This window comes from Amblyomma mixtum, chromosome 4 (genome assembly GCF_055824585.1).
Source record: "Amblyomma mixtum isolate Tamu chromosome 4, ASM5582458v1, whole genome shotgun sequence".
NCBI classification, from domain to species: domain Eukaryota; kingdom Metazoa; phylum Arthropoda; class Arachnida; order Ixodida; family Ixodidae; genus Amblyomma; species Amblyomma mixtum.
This window is the reverse complement of record NC_143015.1, coordinates 53109615-53134000: the sequence shown is the minus strand read 5'-3', so window position 1 is coordinate 53134000 and position 24386 is coordinate 53109615. Positions and strand designations below refer to the sequence as shown.

Sequence of the window (24386 nt, the reverse complement as noted above, 5' to 3'; positions counted from 1 at the left end):
CCCTAGTCAGCTGATCTGGATGTCTGAATTTAATCTTAGCCCTTTTAAGCAGTGGAAAGCATGCTTTTTTATTAGACACACCGGGTTTGTTCAGATGACAATCTCTGTAATGAAGGGACAGATTTGATGAAGGAGCACCATTCAAAGAGGTTTTATGCTGACGTAAGCGTGTATTTATGCATTTACCGGTTTGCCCAATGTAATTCTTGCCGCATTTAAAAGGAATGTCATATACCATTCCCTCTGCACATGGCACAAAGGGTGACTCATGATCCACCTGGCATGCATTTCTTCTTTTGCCTCTTATTTGCCTCTGTTCCCGGGCTCTTTTGTCAACGATAGCACAAACCTTGCCTAGTTTATTTGGGACCGAAAAGAGCACTTTAACCCCATATCTAGTGCCAACCTGCTTAAGCCTATGAGATAACTGATGAATGTAGGGTATTACCGTATACTTCGTTCTATCATTGCCGGAATTTTCCTGTGCTTCATATTGGTAGACATGAAGCACAGGAAAATTCCGATTGTCTTTCTGCAGTGTCTCTCTCTCCCAGAAAGAGTTATCTTCTTTAAAACAATGGATTCCTAAGCTGTCATGGGAGCGCGTTTTACAGGAGGCACGCTAGAAATGAAAAAAAAATAGCTCTAGTGTCATTAGCTAAAGGAATATTTGCGAGAGCATTTTTTTAGATGCGTCTCAAAATCACCCAATTGAAGACCTGAGCTTTCTATAAGTCATATTTGCGTAGCCGCGCTTGTGGTGAGCGGTGTTACGAATTAAGCCCCGCTGACTACTGACCAATCACATTCGTGAGATATGGTTTGAATATTGCCACGTATCATTGTAGCGTCCGTTCGTTCGCGCAAGGCCGTAGAAAAGGGGTGTTATCATTTTTGTTCGTGACGCGAGAAGCGACCTGACTAATCTCGATTGTTCACAGCCATGAACAGCTGCATCTACGTGTTTCTAGATTACTCTAGATGATCTCGACCTGTTATCTCGAAGTTTCCTTGCCGGCTTTAAATTGAACGATGCCGCGAGCAGCGGGCATTCGTAGATCGACGATTGACGAGCACGCTTGTTGCTTACGCCGCCACCGAGTGATTCAGTTCTTTTACGGGCGCAAGTCAGCCCTAATAAAGTGCTTCGTTTGCAAGTATTTCTGGTGTCTTCCTGACCGCTGGACTGCCGTCACTAAAACGTGACAATATATCTTTTAGTGTTGGGGCATATGTAATGGCGCCGTGAAATCCTCCGTAATTTTCTTTCACCTTTACTTACAGTCAGAGGCACATGCTTATTCAGCTGCGGTGTATTTTAACAGCAACAGCTTTACTCGCCGTTACTATGGCCGCCATTTCCTGTCCAAAAAAAAGTCTGACACCTGCCATATGTGCGGCATGAGCGGGTTAGAAGAAAATGCCTAAGAAAAAGAGAAATTCTGCAGTTCCCTTAAGGTTGCACTACAATTTGACATTTATACATTCTACTGGCAGCCGCGCTGGATAAAACCAGACAATGACGCCGGCAAAATTCAAGTACAACTTTCAAGACCTTTTATGTATTGGTTTGTTTTGAGTGTGTGCGATAAAACACAATCGCCACTTGATATTTCACCGAGAAGAAACAGCGCCTCACTTACCACAGAAAGGACAAAGTTCGGGCGATACATGGAATGTGTCCGCTACATTTTCTCTAAATTTCATGGAAACAGAAGTGAAGCACGCTTTTCCCTAAATGCGACAAACATCACCACCATCTACAAGTATGATTCATGCGCAGAACATCGATACCGGAGGCCACACAATCCGAGCAATGTTCCTTCGCGGCAATGAACGATCAGTGCTTGAACGCCAACCGAACCGAAGACCCGTGCAGCAGGATAGTTGCTCGGCTATTCTAAAGTGATTATTGTTTCAATGCGAAGAGCATGAAGACAGGCAAGCGAGCTGGAGAAATAGAGACAAAAAATTGTGGCAGAAATGCGAACCAAACCGCTAACATCGGTTTTAAAAATGTGGTCGTAAATTTAGAAGAAAAAATTAGGTTGCAAATCCATAGTTGATCGAAAGTTAGTTGAAAACATTGAAGACATGAATTGAGTTAGAGTTTATACCACTCAAATAACTTACATAGGCCAACAATATCTAATAAAATATTTTGACACAATTTTAAGTTCAGTTCTCGCTCAAATGTTCACACATATGTATCTCATCTCACAGAATGTATCTGCTCCTGTTTGAAAGCAACGCGTTAAAAAAAAAGTTGGACTTCTTTCCTTGCAGCTGAATTACCTCTGTGCTGCAGGTGAAATACGCTATTCACAGCGTCATCTCTTGCTGTCTGTTTGCCAAGAACAAACAAAAGAAACAACAGCAATAAAATCCTCATCGGAGGTAAGCACAAAGGCTCCCAACTCTGCCGTCCAAGATATGGAGAAACAAAAAGCCAATTCTTTCAACAAAACCACCCGATAACCAAGTGGCCTTGACCTTTTCCCGAGGAAGAATATACAGAGCGCAGAATAACACAGATCCTGAATACCGCATGGTGGCCGAGGAATCGACCCCCTCCAAACATGCGGTAGGTGGCAAGCAGCACCACCCGACGGCTTCGAATGAACACGAGCTTTCCCCTGGCAAGGTCCTCGACTTCTCTGTGGTTAAAGGGTTGGAAAACTTGCTTTGAGCCCACGTTGAGCCCACGTTTGAGCCCACGTTTTTCTCCGCACCATCCATGGCGCGAAAATGTATAATCATCATTCACATCACTGCAGTTTATTGAACATCTAGTGCAGAGTGGTAAATCTTTTTAAAATCTGGTGTGTGTATAGGCGTTTACATATACACTGATTCTAGCAGCAAACATAACTACTTATGTCAATTTAGCTCTCAAAGCGTCGTGTAAGCAGGTGATTGAAACCATCCAGTTATATTTACTTTATTTATTTAATCAAATACGCTAAGAGCTCTATGGGTGCATTATATAAGGGGGGGGGGACATAAAGCAGAACACGAATATTTCACACATGCAAGAAAAAAACGCTGAGCACTGCAGGTAGTTAACGCGTCACTAAAGATCACCTCGAATGACATGACTGCAAGGAAATATTCTTGAAATGCAGAATAAGCAAACAAAAGACAAAAAGCAGCGATTGTGAATGGGTCGTGTAACAAAGTATTTATGTCGCCGGAAGAACTAGTATTCTAGATAAGCTAATAAAACTGAAGGAAATAACGGAGTATGTTTTTATGGCGATCCTTGAGGCTAATTGTTTTATTGGTAAGGTCAATTGCAGTTTTCCGTCCTCGCGAAGATAGTGTTAACTTTGTAGGCACGATCGACGCCCTGTGAAGCATGAGGTGGCGGTAAAATATGCGGCCGTGCAAGGGATGTGTTGCTATGATATAGCGTGTGTAAAAAGACAATCGCAAATTTTCTGCGCATAGCGAGTCACGGCACGTTCAGCGTTACTTTCCGAGATTAAAAACTTTTCAATCGCGAGTAGGAAGACAAGGTTAACTGAGCTGCTTTGTTCTCAACGGCTTCAAGTCAATCGGTTAGGGCGATTTGGCATAGATTCCAAATGACTGATGAGTATTCCAGGCAAGGACGCAGGCGGAGATGGTATGCTTCAAGACTTCTGACGCTGTTGGCCAGATACAAGCGTCGCTTCTGAAAACTAAGTTTCTTTCGCGCTCTAAATGTAATATATTCTATGTGCTCAGTCCACGATAAAGTATAATTCAACACTCTGAGCTATTTAACCGATTTAACCGAGTCTGCTATGCTATACACTATTGAAACAAACATGCTTATTTAATGGAATAAACTTCCTTTAGTACTTTTAAATGTTGGGCATACCAAGTTGATATCATCAGCAGGTATAAAAGGTAGGAAAAGTGTTTGGAATTTTAATCCCATCATCTTTTTCACAAAAGTTCTAAATGTTGCACTAGCACCAAAAGTTATAGCTTGAAACAATTCAGTGCACACCATAACACTTTACAATTTATGCTGGTCGGTTTTTTAGGTATCGCAGTCCATGATGAACTTGCCTGGAATGAGTGCAAAGAAGTGAAAAAAAAATACAGTAATATTGCCTTTCCAACAGCAACGATGTTCAGACAACAGGCCACAACATTGCATATTTTTAATGGATCTCAGTAACGCTAGTTCATTGCCTGTGCTTATATGTAATAAATGAGCGTGGCAAATTTCACGAGAAAACTTTCTGTGGGTATGAAGTTAGCTACATTGGCCTAACAGAGAAACGAAAAAATTCCGTTTTGAGAAAAATAATAAGGATGATTAGCAGTTATATGTGCACTAGTTTCTATATACACAAGAGGGCAAGCTCCTATAGTGCTAAAATGCTGCATGCCTATGCGAACGTTCTGCTTGCGCTTTTTCCTGAACTTTTTTTGCTTATGTAGCATTTTATCTTTTTTCTGTTTTTTTTCTTCACTTAGCACGGCGCAAGTAACACTTCAGATTTTAACTTTTCTACGACACTTGATTTGAGATTGATAGTTTTTTGTTCAAGGGGTGTCAGCACATTTGTGGTTATTTTTATGCACTAAAATGAGAAACGTCACTTTTCAAGAAAAAGAGTGTTGCCATACCTTAAATAGCACCCGCTTGGTATCCATCAATTTTTAAATGTCGGAGAGCTATGCAAGAGTTTCAGAAGCTATTCAAGAATAAGATCATTACACAACATATGGTATGCCTCCCGTTTCTAAGCTTTGCAGAACCCAAGCTAAACTGGTAACCGGTCCAATATTCTGAAATGGATGGAATCACTGTGGTCCGTTGTAATACCAGCCTTTGCCAATACGTTTCCATTGTTCAACTGATGACTTGTGCTCCTTGGGCATCATCGTACTAAATGATGTATAATTCTAGGACCGTTCTTGATGGCACCCTGTAGACCATCGTTTTAGCACATACCTTCACAAGGGTTGAGGAAAATGGGCTCTATTGACCCCCTTTTTTACCAGATATCGCAGTTAACTATGATGTTAAGAAAATTTGCCGACATCTAAACCACAACTACAGAGAGAGTGGGCCGGTAGACAAATGAGTAGTTCTGATGAATAGATGCGAGCATTGGTTCCAGGGATTTAAAAAAAATTGCTCTTTCGGTCTAGAGCACTATTTGTGCTACACAACGACACAGGCAGGAAATGTCAGGCCACGTCATTGTATAATCGCTTCTGTGTCAAGATATCGCAGTAATCTCTCCTGGATCTTTCTTGAATTTAACAAAAGCATTTAAACCTTCACAGAGAAAAGCCTAAAATAGAGCTCGGTTCACTGGACGCTCTCACACATTGTACTCTCTGGCATATCGTTTTGGGCGTGGTATTCATTACATGCAAATAATGCATGCAGGAGCGAATGCTGCTTAACGAAACTAACGCCGTGGCACCGGCCTAGCTAAGAACATAACACATCATATCCATATTAACACACACGATCTAAAAAATAGGTAACAAAGAGCATACATTTGAAAGATAGTGGCATTCCGGATATCTAGCCTTTCTCGATAGCTCTCTCTCGCGTAAGTAATCATTTCGGAAGAGCGATCTTTATCATACAACAAACTCACTATTCTGCCACGGTGACAGCAACTTAAGAGCGCCAAACAATTAAATTCGCTTCTGCCTGCTATGGCGGCAGTCTTCCATGCCCTTTTTCTATTTCAGCGAGCTAATGAAAGATCTGCATAGCAACAGTGAGCGGAGTACATAGAGCCTTAAGATTCGCGTCAGTTGCTGATGCAGCATACACAACTGGGCGCTCTGCAGATAGGTGGTGTGCGCCAATCTGCGCCGAACAAACTTGAAGATGTTCCATGCGAAATTGAAAAGAATAACAGATAAAATTATCTGCCCCACGATGAGCGGCGTTCACTATAGTTACACGAGGAAACAAATGATACTCATTTCGTTCTGCTAGCAGCCATAAGTTTGCCATCAATGGGCTTCAGCAGTAAATGTTACTCTGGGCTCACGTTCTTGTTTTCTTTTCCTTAGCTGAGGGCTAAGCATTCAGTTTGCACTGGGTGCTCAACATTTCTCGTCGTCCTTTGTTTCCTTTAAGATTTATATATGTCGCGCGCAAACGCTTCTTCTGGTATACACGTTATCATCTTACACGAAAAACGTAGCTTACATACTGCGTTCTCTTCGCTAAGGAGCCTATCACGAGCTTAAACCGGCTTATATGAAGCGGGTCCTAATGGAGAGATATATAGACTGAAAACTCGGGGTAAGGCGAAAAACATTTCCCTCTACAGGCGGGCGCACCATCTTGGAATGTAGACCAGGGCAATATTTCATTCATTTTTTATCTGCCCTCAATACTTTATGCCATGGAAATAACACGGAGGCTGTGGTGGCAGAAGTTCCCGAGTCACCGAGTTACTCTTCGGAATCATAAAAAGGTTTCATTTAGCGATACGGCTCCCAGTCCCTGTTACATTCCCATAATGCAGCTATAATTTCACTTTATTTGATGTAAACAAATCATTGCTGAATTCAAAACAACCGACCTAACTCGGGCATCGCTGAATTATGTTCTTTAGGATTCCTTTAAATAAGCGATCAGCCAGCCACTTATTTCCTGGGCACAGACAACCTATGGCATGAATAGTTGTGACTTGTGAATTTTATGTTGCATGAATCCTTGAGCTTCAATTTCGGGCGTATGTTCCCGTTTCGTTGTAGAGCCACCTATCACATGACGGAGTACACTAAGAATAGTAGAACCATGTGTGGTTGTTAGTGGCCGACTAAACTCTCGGGAGAGCTACACCGAATTTAAATATAAATGCCTTATATCGCCTTTTCATTTCAATCTGATAAGCCTTTACTCTATCATCAACATGCTCAGCATTCTTGGGAAAAAACTTTTGAATATCGAAATATTTTAGATAATATTATGCAAGTGAAGATAATCGTGAGTTCATCTGATGCTCATAAAAATTTTTCGTTTAAAGCGAATCGATCACTCACATCATCAGCCTGACTACGCCCACTGCAGGGCAAAGGCCCCTTCCCATGTCTCTCCAATCAACCCTGTCCTTCGCCAGTTGCGGCCACCGTATTCCCGCAAACTTCTTAATCTCATCCGCACAGTTAACTTTCTGGAGGCCCCTTCCTTCGCTTGCCTTCTCTTGGTACCCACTCCGTTACCCTTAAAGACCAGCGGTTACCTTGCCTTCGCATTACATGCCTTGCCCAAGCCCATTTCTTCCTCTTGATTTCAACTAAGATGTCATTAACCCGCGTTTGTTCCCTCATTCACTCACCCACTCTTCCCTCTTGCCTGTCTTTAACGTTACGCCTATAATTTTTCTTTCCAGAGCTCGATGCTTTATCCGTAACATAAGGTGAATCATTTTCGTTAGCCTCCACATATCTGCCCCGTAGGTGCGTAATGGTAAAATAGATCTCTTATATACTTTTCTCTTGATGGATAATGGTAAACTGTCATTCTTGATCTCAGATAGCCTCCATGCAATTCTTATTCTTCTAGTTATTTCCCTCTCATGATCCTCATCAGCAGCCACAACCTGCCCTAGGTACACGTGTTACCTTACTACTTCCAGAACCCTGCTATCAACTCTGAACTGCTGTTTCCTTTCGAGACTGATGAACATTATTTAGGTCCTCTGCTTGTTGATTTTAAGAACTCCTGTTCTGCTCTGCCTGTCTAACTTAATGATCATGCTTTGCAGCTCATGTCCTGAGTGACCCAGCAAAGCAAGTCATCAGCGAATCGTAAATTACTTAGGTATTCTCCATTAAGTCTTATCGCCAACTGTTCCCCATCCAAGCCTCGGAACACCGCCTATAAATGGGCGGCGAATAGCATTGGCGAGATCGTGTCTCCCTGCTTGACATCCTTCTTTATTGGAATTTTATTGCTGACTTTATGAATGACTATGGTAGCTCTGCAGTCTAGATGTCTTCCAATGTTTACAAAAACACTCTTGATTCCACAATGCCTGCTTGATGCTGAGGTTTCAACTGAGTGAAACGCTTTCTCTTAATCAATGAAGGCTATACAGGGGTTGGATATATTACGCGGATTTCTCTATTCCCTTATTCATAACGTTAATATAGTACATTGTCCAGTACCCTTTATGAAAACATGCCTGTTAATTTGGCGTATCGAACTCAAAGGTGGTCCTTAGACTTTAGCGAAATCAGGGAAGAACGAAATAACGGAAGTGTGAAGGGTGGAGGGATAGTGACCTAGTCAAGAAAGGCTGCATGTGCAGTCATCGGAGTTTATACTGGAGGTATTTTATGTATAATAATTCAGGAAATATCACCTGAAACTTTGTGATGCGTTGGGTGCGAACATTAACCATTAAGGAGTAAATTAGGATAAGTGGGAGAATGTTTTTTTGACAGGTCTAGGGGATAATTGTGGCGACAGCCCCCTGAGGTTGCCTTTTCTCTGTAGGGGTATTTGCATCTCTGCATGAAAAAATACTAATTTTATTGAAATATTCTACAAAAGATGTGCGTTCATGTTGGCACCCCTTTACCTAGCAGCCCTGGCAGCAGAAACAGCGGAAGTATCTTCTAAACATTCTTATAGAAACCATACGCCTGTATGTATGTACTAAATTCTATTTCTCTTGATCCCTGCCTTTCCCTCTCTCTTTCTCTCTCTCTCTATTTCTCTTATAAACGAGAGCCTGTTAACCCTGGGAAATGCCTTACGTGGCGCGATAATTTTTTTTACGCGCTTTACATACCTGTCTCAAAACATGTGTTCGGTTATTCTGTAAGATGACGAATAGCTCGAATGGTTTGAGGAGATGAAGTAACAAACAGTAACAAGGAGAGAATCCGAAATACGAGTACATAGCGAGCGTTCATGCAATAATGACGCAGAGAAAAGCGAATGGTATGTATACTCGACGTATAGAAACGCGCAGATTAAAAAAAAAAAGCTTGTTGCCTGGTGGAAGACCACGACTGTAGCTCGATAAACTGCTATGGTAGCTCAGTGAGTTTCGAGTTCGGCTTCTCATCCCAAGGACGTGGGACGAAATAACGGCTGAAAAACCTTCATATCGATGGACAGGAAATTCAAAATGGTCACAAGGTGCACCATTTTAACGCATATTAAAGAGCTTCCGGTTATCTAAATTGATCTAGAGACATCAATTACGATGTGTTTGGTAGCATAGGTACCGATTAGGGACGTTCAGCCCAACTGGGGTTACTGGGGTTACTTATGCCATAGCGATTTGCAGATACGTGATGCATACCGTCAATATAATGTGCTATGGAAACACGCCTTCTTTGTGTTGTGAAATCAGTGACGCCACAACACAGTGCATAGTGACTTCACGTGCACTTGACGATAGGCGTTGAAAATAATAATAAATAACCAAAATTACATTAAACTCCACCGACATCTCTCCCTGATTATCTGTGTGCATAGCGGTAACGACCGAAATATTTCATTGCATGTACAATAAGAACCAAGTATGGCAGTCTTGTATGCTTCAAATAAAGGTCGTATATCATGGTGCTGAGGGCGAGTGAAGAGCACTTGAAGAAAACGAATGAAAAATTTTGGTCATTATTCAAGCTAAGCAAGGAACTTACAGGTTTATAAAAGTCCCATACTCTACCGCATGAGCGCACCCACTGACGGGATCATCGGGACTGGACCAATCACCTGCTCCATATCCTTGGGATCACGAACTTCCCCGCAAAGATCTTTCTGATCACGCCAGTAATGACACTGGAAAATAACACACAGGAAAAAACTGCCTCCAAAGCCTGTGCGTGTTTCTGTAGAGCTCCTAGTCCAGATTTGCAATGCTAAGGAGTGCAAACTGGTCATTTGGCTTGAGAAGTGTAAGAGCAAACCCTTGGGCTCTTCTGGGGGCAGGCATGTTCTGCAACCTGTGGAGATTTATTTTGTGTGTGTATGACTACTTTGGTCTTCAAAAAATTGGCCAGCAGTCATTGTTTGATGCTGCCGAAATGAGCAAAGCGTTAGTTTTAGAATTTCCCTGAGCTATGTTAGACCTAGCTCTGCATATTTCAGAAACTCCAGTTGAGAGAAATAAAGAGTACCTCTTCCCCGGCGTTGCCTGGAATAATGAATGCACTTTTTCTCGCAAGTCAATCTTATTAGGTTTATGATAATCTGAAAGGCTCATTCAAAAATTACCGACACAATAGAGCTATGTGTCTTCAGTTCCAGTCACGGTGTAAGATATACAGGTGAGGACAATGTGCGGGCGGCGCGCTGGCCGCAAGCGACAATGTAAAGTAACAGCCCCGTCATCCGAACCGGGCCGCTGATCGCAGCGTCAGTGTCGATGAAGCGATGAAAGTTCACCGGAAAAAAGAAAAGATAAATGAATGATAACGTTGCGATAGCAGCCTTGCAGATATTGCACGGTTCCTTTACGTCACAAAAGCCGTTCGCATGCATGAAATGTTCCTTGCGCTGTCTCCAGCAGCATCGTCGTGGCACTCTAAGCAAGCTGAGATTAGCTGAGTGCGGTTCACGGCAGTGCGGTTTTACGCCAGTCCTTCCCCAGCGGCACGTTGGTGGTCGGTAAACTGCAGCAATGTCCCGCAAGTGCTTTGTTGAAAACTGCAACAGTGCCTTTCAGTGCATCAACATCTTTCAGTGCCATCACGAGGTTGTATTTTCAATGTTTTGCTTAAACTCACTGAAACAGCTACGTACTGAGCGACAATGAGCAAACGTTATGGTAAACTGTACAATGTAACTGTTTTGATCACATACATTGTTAGCAATAGCTCCTGATTACGAAAAAAAGTCTTTCAGGGTTGCCGTTCTCCAGTACGGCCATTATGGCCGTACGATGTGAGCGAATTTATTTCTTTTGTAAGTATAAGAAAAAAATGCTTAAATGCAGTGCGACGAGTTAGTGGCATCGGTCGGAAAGGCAATACCAGCAAAATTCAGTAACAAAGAAGTGACGCGCTAAAAAGTGTGGTACGAATGAAATGGGTAGCGAGAAGTAAATAGAAGTCATTACATTCATCTCGTTTCAGTGCAGACTGTGGCCCAGTCAAAGTTCGAGAGCTCCCTGGCATTAATGGCAGAAGCGAAGACCAGAATAATTTTTTATTGGCGTGTTAAAACTGTTAAGGTTAATCATTCCTTACGCCTTAGAGAGCAGCAAGGAGAAGTGCAACAACACAGTTGTTGCACTTTTAGTTAGAGTAAATGAAAGCAAGGGGACTGGTAAAAACAATGTGCGTGCTTGTGTGCGCTATCGGGAGAAACTCGAAGAAAACACATCCAAATAAGCGGAAAAATACACTCCACCGACATCTCTCCCTGATTATCTGTGTGCATAGCGGTAACGACCGAAATATTTGCATTGCAAGTACACTAAGAACCAAGTATGGCACTCTTGTCTGCTTCAAATAAAGGTCGTATATCGTGGTGCTGAGCGAGCTCGCTGAGGGTGAGCGAAGAGCACTTGAAGAAAACAGATGAAAAATATTGGTCATTTTTCAAGCTAAGGAAGGAACTTACAGGTTTATGAAAGTCCCATACTCTTCCGCATGAGCGCACCCACTGACAGGATCATCGGGACTGCACCATCACCTGCCTTGGTGCGTAAACGAATGGTATAATAAGCAAGTGTATGGAAGTACGAACGAGACACGAAAGTTATAGCAAATGCTACAATGTTTTAAGAAACCAGCTAACTAGCGAGGGAACGAGCAGGGCGCGCAGCAGGCGAACGAATGAAAGGGGCCTACTAACGCCCGATCCCATGAGCCAAAGGTCAAGAAAACAAAAAAGACGCTCGATGGTTACATGCTCGGTTATCAGGGCACCGGCACTTATTTATGTTACACGTTCAAAAAACCCGCCAGAACTCATCGCATTCTTCGCCTTCAAATAAATCAGCGCGAAGCCGCTGCTTCACAGAACTGCCGTTGGCAACGAAGCGGTGCAGAAAAAAAAAGCGGCACATGTGTTTTCTTCTTTGCATCAGCCACAGGTTTCGGGAAAATGGCGTTCACAAAGCGCGCGTTCCCCATAGAAAAGCGTAGCCTCGCCGATCGAACAGCCATCTCGTGGCACTTCCAGAAACTAGGGGACTTTATCTGAGAGAGGCGCGGGCCGCTGTGTACTTACCTACATATTTTCCACCATGGTTCCGGCATATTATACCCGGGACGCAATACACTCTGAAAACTTCTCATCCCTGTGTCGCTGCGACAAAAGGAGAACCTGACCAGAAACTGTTTGAAGTCACGGTTTTCTCTGAAAGTGTGTCGGACCAGTTGGTCCAAAACCTACCTTTGCTGACGAGGAAATGATGCACTGAGCCGCGAGCAGCTAAAGATATAAAGCCGATATGTAGATTCCAATTGAAGGGGTGAGCCAGGCGTTGCACTGCAGAAGTGGGCAGTGAGTTCAGAGAAGCAAAGAGCTAACTATAACTGTGAGGTGCCAAGGAGCCCTAGCATAAAGCAATAATAATTCTGGAAAACATGGATTGAGTAAAGAATAATAATCACCCAAATGAAATATTCACAACAGAGAAGAGCGATATAAATTATCATCTATAGCAAGCTTATGGTCAAACCCACTACACACTACCACGATTGAAAAATGATGCCGTTCTTTTCTTCCGACATTGTGAAGAAACTGTGTGGGTTTCAACCAAAGAGTAACTTAATTGTACTACGCTTTTCTGCTTTTTCATATTCTTCCCAATAAAAAAGGAATCAAATCAAGTGCTCCTGTAACCTTCTTTTTCGTAAAAGAAAGATCATGTATGCTACTGCCTGCTGCCATATTTCGGAACCTGCTTTCTAAAATATTGAAACTAGATCTTAATTTTCTCTCGAAACTAAAAACATTCTACCTACTTGAGCAGTATTAGATGCCATTTTAAATTTAGGTTGCTTTAAGTGCTTTTAACTTTAATCTCTTTCATTCGGCGCGTAGCTATTGTGTAATTGCTTCTGGTGTATGATGCAAATATAAATCAATGGATTTTATGTGCAGGTCACTTTTTTTTCGTTGTCTACGCATATATTACACAATAGGCATAAGTAAGAATATGGCTTGAGTTTCCCTCATTACATTCTTTTAAACATGTATTGCATGGGTGCATGTCTAGCTGAGGAGGCAAGGGTCAAGATGGATCACTTGGATATTTTGTGGAAAAAATGTTGCGAAAAACAGGACTGAACTCTTTATATACTCTCCTGTTACCAGACTAAACCAAAATTAAGTATACGACGCATATTTAAGGACATACAAGGCAACTGGAAGAAGTATAGGCGCGGACAAAAGTAAACGGAGCACGCAACTGTCTTCGATTATTTTTCACGCGTCACCTAATTGAAATTTCCAGCAGTGGTGTGCACATGCTGGTAGCGGAGGTTGGTGGGCTTTCTTGTAGACAAACAACGCTTCTTCATTACCAGTGAAGAATAGTGATTGCACTTTGAACGCGATAGCGTGCTCCGTTTACTTATGGCCGCGCCTGTACATTGAGGTGTCATGTTCTACTATGCTGCCAGGGGTCGATAGATTTTCACTGCGCCGCACAGGGCAGGAATACAATCTCAATCTCTACCATTGTGCGTCATTCGCTTGGATTTTTAAAGACACTAGCTCTTGCGTGTATGCCTACCAGTCGAAAATTCGTAATCCTGCCTCGTGTTTTTAAATGCTGAGGCTTAGAACAGGCACATTTTCTACTACATCTGCCTGAAATTTAGGCTTTTGCGTTTTGTGATTTTGACGACCTCTGCATCAACGAGCCACATGTTTTACTATCATGCTTTCAAGCACGATTAGCGTTTCAATACAGCCGGGACATCGTATGTTTGCTGCGATTTATACAGAAATAACTTTGTAGGACTTGAGCGGGATCCGCACAGGCAACTAGGATAAAATTACAATTCCACATAATGCTTGCTTGGTCGATCACCGTCTTCGCTTTTCTCTCTTCAACAAAAATGGCCAGCAGCTGTGAGTTATTTCTATTCCTTTTAGTCTGCGTGCCAGAACAATAAAAAACGCGGTGTTATGCTAGAGCTCTTTGCTGCTTTCAGCTCAGCGAAAAACAGTGCACCATGAGTACCAGTTAATCATGCCGTTAATCAAGCAGCTTGTTCCTGAGGACAATTCACGAATATCCCTGTCTAGAAATAGGTAAAATGGACGCAAAGCATTGCATTCTGTGCAAAATATGGTAAAGATAGCTCGCTGGAAAAAAATTTGTTTGTTTATACCGCAGAGAAAACCATGCTACATTTAGCGAATGCTAACATGCATAGAGAAAAGGTGTGCGAGCTTTGCGAATTGATCATTACCCATGGTTCCGTAGGGCACATTAAGCCAGATATTTTATTTTATTTTGAAGTTAGAACCGTGTCTGGGTTGGCTGTTCTTCTCAAGGTGTGACAACGAAACAGGCTATCAGTAAAACTGCTGAATAGGTGGTTCTCCTTTCATTTCTTACGCGGACCTAAAGCTTATATTTGATTCTTTCATTGCTGTGCGAGGCAGATGGTGAACAAGAATACAACAGATTCAAACCCTGTTGCGTACGTGACTTTATTAAGAGTAGTGCAATCCCGTTTCAAATCTAAGTTTCGTCTTTCTTCAGGAATGTTTTGTTATCAGTTTTTTAGCAAGAGCTGAAATCTTACGCTTTTGCTTGAACGATGCATATGCTTCGACATTTCTTCTCAGTCTGCTAAGCACTGAAATAAATCATTTCAAATTATATTCTGATATTGTCTAGCCCTTAGTACTTAATAGGAATGGTTGGATTTCAGTAAATACTTCTGTGAACAAAGTATTACTACACCCTATAAGACGTAGACCACAGCAGCTGCTTTGCAAGACGCCTAGAATCAATGTTCCGTATAAGATGTATGCTTGATGTGGATACCTCTTCTCTGAGCAGTTCTAGAAGTCGGCGGTTGTACTGGTTTGCTTTCAGCCTGCACTATCTATTCACGAAGCTGTTTCCTTTTTAGTAGTCTAGCACCGTTGATTCCTGCAGCTGCTACCGGAATATGGCTGCAGCTCAGGTGTGTTTCTATTTCAATTACACTCAACCTTACAAGATAAACGGCTGAAGTCAGGGCTTTAAACGGAGTAATACACTTGGAAATATGGGTACCTCCCAAGCACGACTGATTCATTGAGGAAAGTACTGGGTGCTCAGCTATTGCGAAGTGTCCATCCCAAATTAATCAGGTCAAATGGCAATTAAATTTAGAAAGATGTTGGACAGAAAGAGAAACCATGCCTGTCATGAGAGCGCTTAGAAAATACCTTGCGCCAGTGAGTTAGAAAAGCGAATACAGCTACAAATCTGCAGATGCCGAAGCTGAACGTTTCCCTTCGCAATAGGTCCACAGCGTATTCCTTTTACTTTCGTTCTTAGCAACACATTCTATGCTTTGCGAGATCAAAATTAAATAGCAGTGAATGAGTCGAGTCGATTTTAAGCCCGTGGAGAAGTCTACCGAGTCGAAGACAATAGTACGGCTAGCATGACGATATCGCATAGCGTGTTAAAGAATATGATGCGCCTTTTAGATTGTGTACTAGTAATTGAGCTGTTCAGAACTGGCGCTTTTATATGGCTAGCGTGTCTTCGATCACGTTTGGGCTACTCAAACCGATAACATGCAAGGTCATAGCAAAGAAGTGGCTGGCGGTTTAGCGTTGCTATATTGTGCGAAAGCATGCCACACATCCAAGCAACTCGCGTAGCGCGTGACCTTTCAGTAGGCAAGACAACTTTCATATACAAGGCAACATTCATACCACGTGACCAAGCAACTGTCATACCACAGGACTATACAGCATATATTAGGATTGTCACATCACGGGACTATTCAAGTAGCAACACTGCATTCAAACTTTTACAACGCCACTAGAACGCCGTTTGCACTCCCGCCACCGAGCCCCTACAGGTGGCAAAACATTCCCGATAGGCGGCGCTTCTCATCGTCACTGTGCTGCCACACTAAACACAGCTGGCGGACAACTCAAGCTCTGATCTTGCCCCTCGCGTTTCTCCTCTGCTTGGTCACTCCGCAAAATTGTGCACAGCTCTAGATTCTCTCGCCCTCCATTTCGCCCTGTGAATTTTTCACTCCCGGAGGCCTGCGCTGTTCTTGCGTTCTGCGACGCCTATTTTTCGCCGAGTTCTTTCATAAATCCACTCTCTGCAAGACTGCATATTTCGCCACTTACCTGGCCGCTCTCCGCCTTAGTTCCGACTTGGTGCAACGAATTGTAGATTTTATATTTGCGGCTGTGGCTATAGTCTCTTATGAGCTGTGAATTGAAATAATTGGGCAGTTTATTAAGTGTTTATTTTGCTTTTTTTGTTGATGGCTTTGTGTGCATGCTGCACACATGAAGGAAGGAAGGAAAAACTTTATTTACTCTAGTCCTTTTTCCTGCGGTTTGAGGGCATCTTCAGAGACGTTTTCTCCTTGATTCTACCCCCAGGAGTCTTCTCTGTCGAGGTCGTCCGCCTCTAATCAGTGGTCGGTTGCCCTCAGTCCAGGGCTCCCCAGGCCACTGCCGCCCGTTGAGCTCGCTGTACCAGACCTTCTTGGTCTTCACAGCGGTCGCTGGACAGCAGAGTCTCCCACTGCTCCGCACTCGGGTTTTGTATTTTCGGGACCACGTCTATGTTTTGGCAGGCCCATGTGATGTGATAGAGAGTAGGTTTTCCGTCGCACCAGGGACATTTGTCCGCGTATATGGTAGGGTGCATTTTGTTTAGTATATGTAGGTTTGGGAAAGAGCCTGTTTGTAATTGTCTCCAAGTGACAGCTTCCTCTCTGCTGAGAGATTTGTGCGGTGGGGGGTATCGCAATCTTCTGCCTCTGTAGTTTTGTAGTAAGGCTGAGTAATCCCTGGGTGCTGGCGAGAGTTCCGCGGGCTCGTCGGATGCTCGGAAAGTAATGTATCCTCGAGCTATCCTGTCGGCCTCTTGGTTCCCTGCCACTCCCGTGTGCCCCGGTACCCACACAATTTTGTGTGGGATCTTGTCGCTTTGTGTTTCCCGGTTTTTAATTCTGTCGCTCGCTGCGAGGAGTATACGGAGCGCGTGACGACCTATCCTGCCATTCATGTAATTTCGGCAGGCTGTTTGATAGTCGGTGAGTATTGTTAGCGACCGCCCTGTTCTATAGCCCTCCGCCACCGCTAGAGCAACGGCTACTTCCTCGGACTCTGCAGCTGTGCAGCCTCGGAGAGACGCGCTGGTCATTTCGCGTAAAGACGAATCGACCACCGCCGCCACAGCGATTTTGGTGTCTCCTCCTCTCCAAGACGCGTCTGCATACACGGTCGTGGCTTGAGGAGCGTATGTTTTTTCGATGAATTCGGCCCTCGCTTCTCTTCTGCCTCGATGAATGGTTGGGATGCATGTTTTTTGGTATTGGCGCTACCTTGAGGGTCTTGCGAAGCTCGTCGGGGATCGTTGCCGTCCTCGTCATTTCTCGCATCTGCTCGCGGTATCCGAGCCTCTGCAGGAGCGCTCTTCCAGTCGTTGTCTGCAACAGCCTGAGTTTTTGCGACTCAAGCTGAGCCTCTCGTAGCTCCTCAAAGGTGTTATGTAATCCCAGGGCCATGAGTTTTTCTGTTTACGTGTTGCGCGGAAGTCGGAGCGCTGTCTTATACGCTTTGCGTAGCAGGGCATCCGCTTGTTGTATTTCGTTTTTGTTGAGGCACTGGTAGGGTAGGCTGTACGTGATTCTACTAAATACAAGGCTTCTGACTAGTTTGAGTGTGTCCTCTTCACGCATGAATGTCGCCTGTTGGTGATGCGGGTGATCATGCGTGAGACTTGTAGTGTTGTTGCTTTGAGCAGGGTAAAAGTGTGAGTACTGCGTGGTGGGATTGAACCCACATGCCTAAAATTCTTATTATTGTCTTTTCGGGTATGGGTGTCCCGTCTAGGTAGACGTTGAGTTTTAGGTCCTCGTTGGTTGGGACGGTCCGGTTTTGCTTGCCTCTCCAGACTCTCAGCAGCTCCGATTTCTCGGTCGAGCATGCGAGTCCTCTTTCTGCGAGGTATTGCTCTACACAAGAGGCCGATTGCTGTAGCCTTTCTTCCTTCTCTCTGAGACAGCCCGTGTTTGTCCAGGCTGTTATATCGTCACCATACATTGCATGCCTGATGCCTTCGATGTTCTCTAGTTTTCGAGCTAGGCCTATCATAGCTATGTTGAAGAGTAGGGGGGAGATAACTGATGCTTGGGGTGTTTCCTTGTTTGGAGTGCGAATTTTGTCCGATCGAAGGTCTCCTATGCCGATGGTGGCAGTTCTGTCGGACAGGAAGGCTTTGACGAAGCCGTGGATTCTGCGTCCGCAATCCAGCTTGTCTAGGCCCGTAAGGATCGCTTCGTGGCTGACGTTATCGAATGCCCCCTTGATGTCCAGGGCCATTATGACATTTTCTCCCGTCCGAGGTACGTTTCTCAGCACATCTTCTTGTATTTGGAGTAGAACGTGCCTGCGTCGAGAGCTTTGCTCTGAAGCCGAACATGGTATGTGGTACACAGTCATCTTCCATGTAATTTTGCATTCTTAAAGTTACCACCCGTTCGTAAAGTTTGCCAAGGCACGTGGTGAGTTATATGGGCCTGAGGTTTTCAATTTTAAGGCGGAAGCCTTTAATGCCTCATCGTTGTAAGCAGGAGCTGTCGACAGAGAATGTCACGCTTTTCACTTGGTCGAAACGGGCGTCACGTCACAGTGCGCGAATTTCAATCGGGGCCAATTGTACTTTTTCTACTAACCATGCAACCAATTAAAGGGGTCGTATAGTGATGCTCCAAGTAAGTTTGAGTTTAGTTAATTGATTACTTAACTAATTAGTCTAATTAACCTTTCTAGTCCGACCAGATAAATAAATAAAACCAAGTAGGAAACTTGCTGAGCTTGGGAATCGAACCCCGGTCTGCGGTGTGCGAGTCGAGCACGCTTCCACTCCGCCATGCCAGCACGATGGTTTGGAATGAACAAAGGTGCGTCTAGTGAATACGGTGTCTTCATTCACTCCCATCTTCCTCCCTTCCTGTTACGGTGAGGTTTAGGTGTCCAGTGAGATATGAGAGACAGATTTCCTTTCCTCAGAAACCAATTTACCGAGGAGCAAGGCGGAATTGTCCGCGTTTCAGATTGGTCCAAATTGTCGTGATGTCACCGCGCGCGAATTTTGACGGGTGTCCACCGAAATATGTGAGACAGTTACTGCGCAACTTCCTTTCCTCAAATACAATTTTCGACTAGTGTCTACTCAGATATATGAGACAGTTAATGCGTAATTTTCTTTCCTCAAATACAATTTTCATTTTCTTCATTACGGCCCCTCTTTCTTCTTTCACTCATACTTCCTCCCTTCCTGTACGGTGCGGCTCAGGTGTCCACCGAGATGACAGAGAATTACAGCCCCATTTCCTTTCCTCAAAAAGCGTTGCGTTCAAGGGGCAACGCATCGCGCCGAACGGGTGGTGGCGTTCCTTGGACTCCGTGGCAGCGCTACAACACGCTGTCGCGTTCCACTTCTAAAGGCGAAGCTTAAGCGTCATTAATTGGCAGTTAATTAATGCACCAACAAAATGTGCAGTGAACAATCACGTAGCAGAATGCAGCACACAGGCTTTCGCCTTTCAGCACTTTAGCCGCTAAAGTTCCTTTATGCTATGTGGCTTTTTACCAGGTTTAGGTATCATTATTACTTCGGCGTGTTTCCAATCTTCGGAAACCGTCTCCGCCTCCCAATGTTTGTTAAGAAAGCTGACGAGCTCTTGTATGAGGTCGTCGCTCAGGTTGCGGATTAGGGCGTTGTCGATTCTGTCCGCTCCGGCTGCCGTTTTTCTGGTGGTGCTTTTTATGGCCGCGTAAACCTCTTCCACAGTTATGGGGCGGTCGAGTTTCTCGTTTTCGGCTCCTCGATACGTTCCTTGGTATCGCGGGGGGTTGTGATCGCCGAAACATTTTTCTCGTGCCTTCTCCAGTAGGGTGATGTCTGATCCCTCGAAGGAGTGGATGAACCTGTGGATGGCTTTATTGTTTCTGATTTTATTTTTGTCGGATCGATTGGTGCTCTTAAGAGATTCCAGGTTCTGACCGTGCCTAGAGTTCCCCTAAGCGAGTCGCTGAGTTGTTCCCAATTTTGTTTCTCGAGATGCATCGCGTATTCTTCCGCCTTTGCCGTAATTGCTGCTATCTTTAGTTTTAGTTTACTGTTGTGTTTTTGCTTCCGCCATCTTTTGGTGTGACTGCGTCTCGCTTCCCATAGTCTGAGGAGGTGGGCGTCTACTTCGGGCGATGCTGTCGTTCTCCTTAGACTTTTTGTGCATCGTTGTCGCGTTTCTCTCAGCATGCCGCTCCATTCCTCCAGTGATTGGATACTGCCTTCAGATTTATTGCAAGCCCCGCGAAACGCGTTCCAGTCAGTGATTTTCACCTGTCCAATCTGGCCTCTTATAGTGTCGGATGCTATTCGTGTCCGGAGGATATAGTGATCGCTGCCTAGATTTTCCATCATATTTTCCCACTGTGACTCCCTGCTCTTCCTTACGAAGGTGAGGTCCGGGCATGTGTCCGTGCTCACGCTATTTCCGATTCTCGTGGGGGTTTCAGGATCTGTGATTAGACTGGCAGCCAAAGTATTCCGCTACTTCCACTAATGTTCTTCCCTTGATGTCTTGTTTCTGGTATCCCCAACTCCTGTCCATGGCGTTGAAATCTCCTACGATGATGAGTGCATTTTTTTTGGCCAGCTTGTGCGCTCCATAGAACAGTTCGAAGAGCTTGGCTTTTCTTTGTCTCGGCGGGCTGTACACGTTAAGTAAGAACGTGCTGCTTCCCTTTCGCTTTTTCGGAATAATTTCAACAAGCGCGTGCTCGATGTCGGTGTCAGCGATGGTATCGTGCCTGATGGCGGTAATGGTTTTGCTGACTAGGACGGCCGCTTTACCTTCGTTTTGACTCTCGTAAACCTCGTACCCTTGTAAGGTCGGCTTGATTCCAGTCTCTTGGAGCGCAATTACATCAGGAGGTGTCAGTTGTGTGTTTATATATTGTTTTAAAAGGGCCTGCTTTTTGCGGAAGCCTCTGCAGTTCCATTGCCAAATATCTAAGTGTTCTTGTTCTTGCCGATATGTATTGATCATGTTTACGCGTCACTGCTGTTGCCTTGTTCGCTTGCGAAAGCTGTTAGCGCTGGACGGTTGTACGCTCTCTCCCTAATGTTTTCGGTATGTTTTTGTTTTCGAAAAGCGCTTCTGATCTATGCGATCTGCCCTTGGAATTGTACTTGCATCTGTTGCATTTGCGATTGGATTTGCTGCATCATATCCTGCATCATCTGCTGCATCATCTCTTGCATTCGTGTTTCAAGGTCTCCTTCATTCGATGCCTGTGGTTGTTGTTTTGGAAGGGCTCTAGTCGTGTCGAGTTCCCGCTGTTGTTCCTTTAGTGTTTTTGTGATTTCCTCAACTTTGCGTTCGAGCTCGTTTTGTTTGATTCGAGCGAGTTCTAGCTCGCGTCTGAGCGCATCGCTGTTCGCGTCCTTCGGTTCTGTGACGCGACTGTCTTTGTTGTTTGTGTTGTTTATGTCACTACCCTTTCCTATCGAGTGCGAAGCAGTGGTAGAAGCCCAGCTCACCTTGCTGCCGCTTGTCTGGCAAACCTTCTTTTTCTCTTGCTTCTCCCCCTCCTGTGGGCCGGCTGGTGGTAGAGGAGGGAAGGAGTTGGACCTCGATCGGCTCCTCGACGTCTCTCCCTCTGAGCTGAGCCATCGCTTGGGTGGTCGCCCGCGTTGGTCGCTCCGTCCTCTTTCTCCTGTGGGTTTTGGCCTGGTTTTTTTCAATCTCTCTCGGCACTCCTTGGATCCGGTCCGGTGTGCCTCGCCACAGATTATGCACTTGGGCGTGCACTCGCGGTCGGCGGGCGGGTTTGAAACTCCACACAGGCCGCACACAATAGTGTTCGGTGTGGGGCACACGTCGGAACGGTGTCCTTGCTGGAAGCAGACGTAACACACTTGCCTAGTGGGGCGGTACTGGTAGCATGGTACTTCACCTCCGTAATAAATGACGAATTTCGGCAAGACTTGGCCGTCGAACGTGAGCACTGCCGTCTTGGATTTTCCGAGCATCCTTGCCTGAAGTATGGTAACTCCTTGAGTTCTGACCCGTAGGTGTGCTTTAAGTTCTTCGGGAGGGGTACCTGGCTCTACACCGTGGGTCACGCCACGCAGGACGTCTTCCGGTGCTGCCACGTAAGCGTTTACATCATAAGACTTTCCGTCGAATTTGAGACGGGTAATGTGCCGCACTAGCTGAGCCGTTTGCCCGTGCGGGGTGCTAAGGATAATGATATTGGATCCGGTGCGAAGACTTACAAGTAGGTCCTCGTCCTTACATTGCTGGCCGCACGCCATGACAATTGCGCGCGCTACTTGGTGGGTGGTGAGGGACTTCACCATGAGTCCTTTCTTGGGTCGAATAATGATCTTGTAGTCGCTTCTGGGGAGTGGCGGCATTCTTCGCCTAGGCCTGCTCTGCTCCCTTGATCCATACTTGTTGCAGCCGGTCGCATCACTCGGTAATTTTCCGTAGTGAGGATCGGCGTCCGGGCCGGTTCCCGTGCCTTTGCGTTCCTTTCGCCTTTGAAGTTTTCTCTGCCGCTTGGATTGTGCAAGCTCCCAGCTGGCATCGTTGTTGAACCCGGCTGGCTTCGACGAGGAGTCGGACGGGATCTCGTCCTCACTTCCCAAGTCGGCGGCTCCGAAGTCGTCTTCATCCATCTCTTGGAATTCGTTGAGAAGGACGTTTGATGATTGTGGTGGCACATCGTTGTCTTGGCTGGGCCCCGCCATATGGAATATGGTGCGTCTGTGAAACGGCGTCGATGCTAGGCGTCGGCGTCGTCGACAAGGTTAGCGGCCCATGTTCTGGGTGGCCCGCTGGGTGGCCCGTTAGGGTTAGCGGGCCGGCGCCCGCTTTATAACTTTCAAGTCCGGTAGAAAGCCGAAAATTGGTCCTACCTCTTGAAATTTCTATCCTGGGGATCCAGCACTTGATATCTTTCCGTTCCGAATAAAATCCGGTGTCGAGAATGATTTGGTCCGGTGGAATTTGCGCAAAATGTGCGGAACCGATGCGACGCGCGTCCGATTGCTTGAACCGCCATGTAGCACCCTGCACACATGACAAAAGTTCTGATTTCTTATGTATATGAAAAATACAGTCATTACGGCTATCTTTAAAGCTGTACAAGGAAGAAGTTACTACTAGGAACAGTGAACAGTTGACCATTTGCCTGTTCGCGCTTTTTTGGACAGTGATGTAAAGCTTTTCATCTTGCGATAGTGCATTTTAGGGTACAAATACTTCTTCCTAGATTTTGTGTGTTTGGTTTCGTTTGGTTTGGTTTGGTTTACGGGGATTTACCGTCCCAAAGCGACTCAGGCTATGAGCGACGCCGTAGTGAAGGGCTCCGGAAATTTCGACCACCTGCGGTTCTTTAAGATGAACTGACAACGCATAGTTCAAAGCCCTATAGCGTTTCACCTGCGTCGAAGTGTGACAACCGTGGCCGGGACCGATCGCGCGTGTTTCGGGTCAACATTCAAGCCCCATAACAAATAAGACACCGCGCGGCAGCTCGGTGACAATTATAACTCGTGTTATTCTGAAAAATGTCTGTGTCCTTGGCCGGAAATGAGCAAATTGAATATGTACTTACACACACGAAATGTTAGCGCAAAGGGCATTCTCTAATAGTTGTTTGCTTTGTTTCAGCCCACAAGGAACCAGATCTAAATGCCCACTGTATGACATGCAGCTGTGACAGTATGGTCTACGAATTCTGTGTGCTCAACGACAATACAAACTGCTTTTGCGTTGGCGGCCAATACAGGCGAGGCTCCGATGGACCGTGCATCGCGGTGTCTCAGTGCTACGACTAGGCGCCCTTTGCAAATCTGAGCCGGTATCCCGGCACCAGCTGTCTCAATAGGAGGCATGACGTCCTGTGAATGCGTCTGGCGATAGCACCGAATGCCTGCGCGCATATCTCAGGCGCATTCACTTTTAATATTTGTCGCGATCTTGAAGTAGCAATAACATGATTACTGTAATAACTGCCACAATAAACAGCTTAAGCACCCATTTTTATTTTTTTACTGTTCATTTTTGCTGGGTGGCTTGTGTCAAGAACAGCCCTCTTGCGCGGAAACGGTAGCTCTGCTGGGGTATTTGGACTTCTGTGTTTTCGCTGCACAACTTGCGTGTCTGACCGGAAGCACAGCAATACTACAGCAGAAGGA

General features: G+C 45.0%; 1 protein-coding gene across 1 annotated transcript in view; it reads right to left on the bottom strand.

The window, feature by feature from the left end:
- Positions 1-22642, bottom strand: part of LOC149346494 (uncharacterized) — a 41140-nt gene extending 18498 nt beyond the window's left edge. The window contains exon 1 of the mRNA XM_089541354.1: positions 21979-22642. Within this exon, the coding sequence (XP_089397480.1) occupies positions 21979-22598 (620 nt within the window). The 5' untranslated portion in view covers positions 22599-22642. The remainder of the gene's footprint in view (positions 1-21978) is intronic.
- Between the last annotated feature and the right edge of the window lie 1744 nt (positions 22643-24386).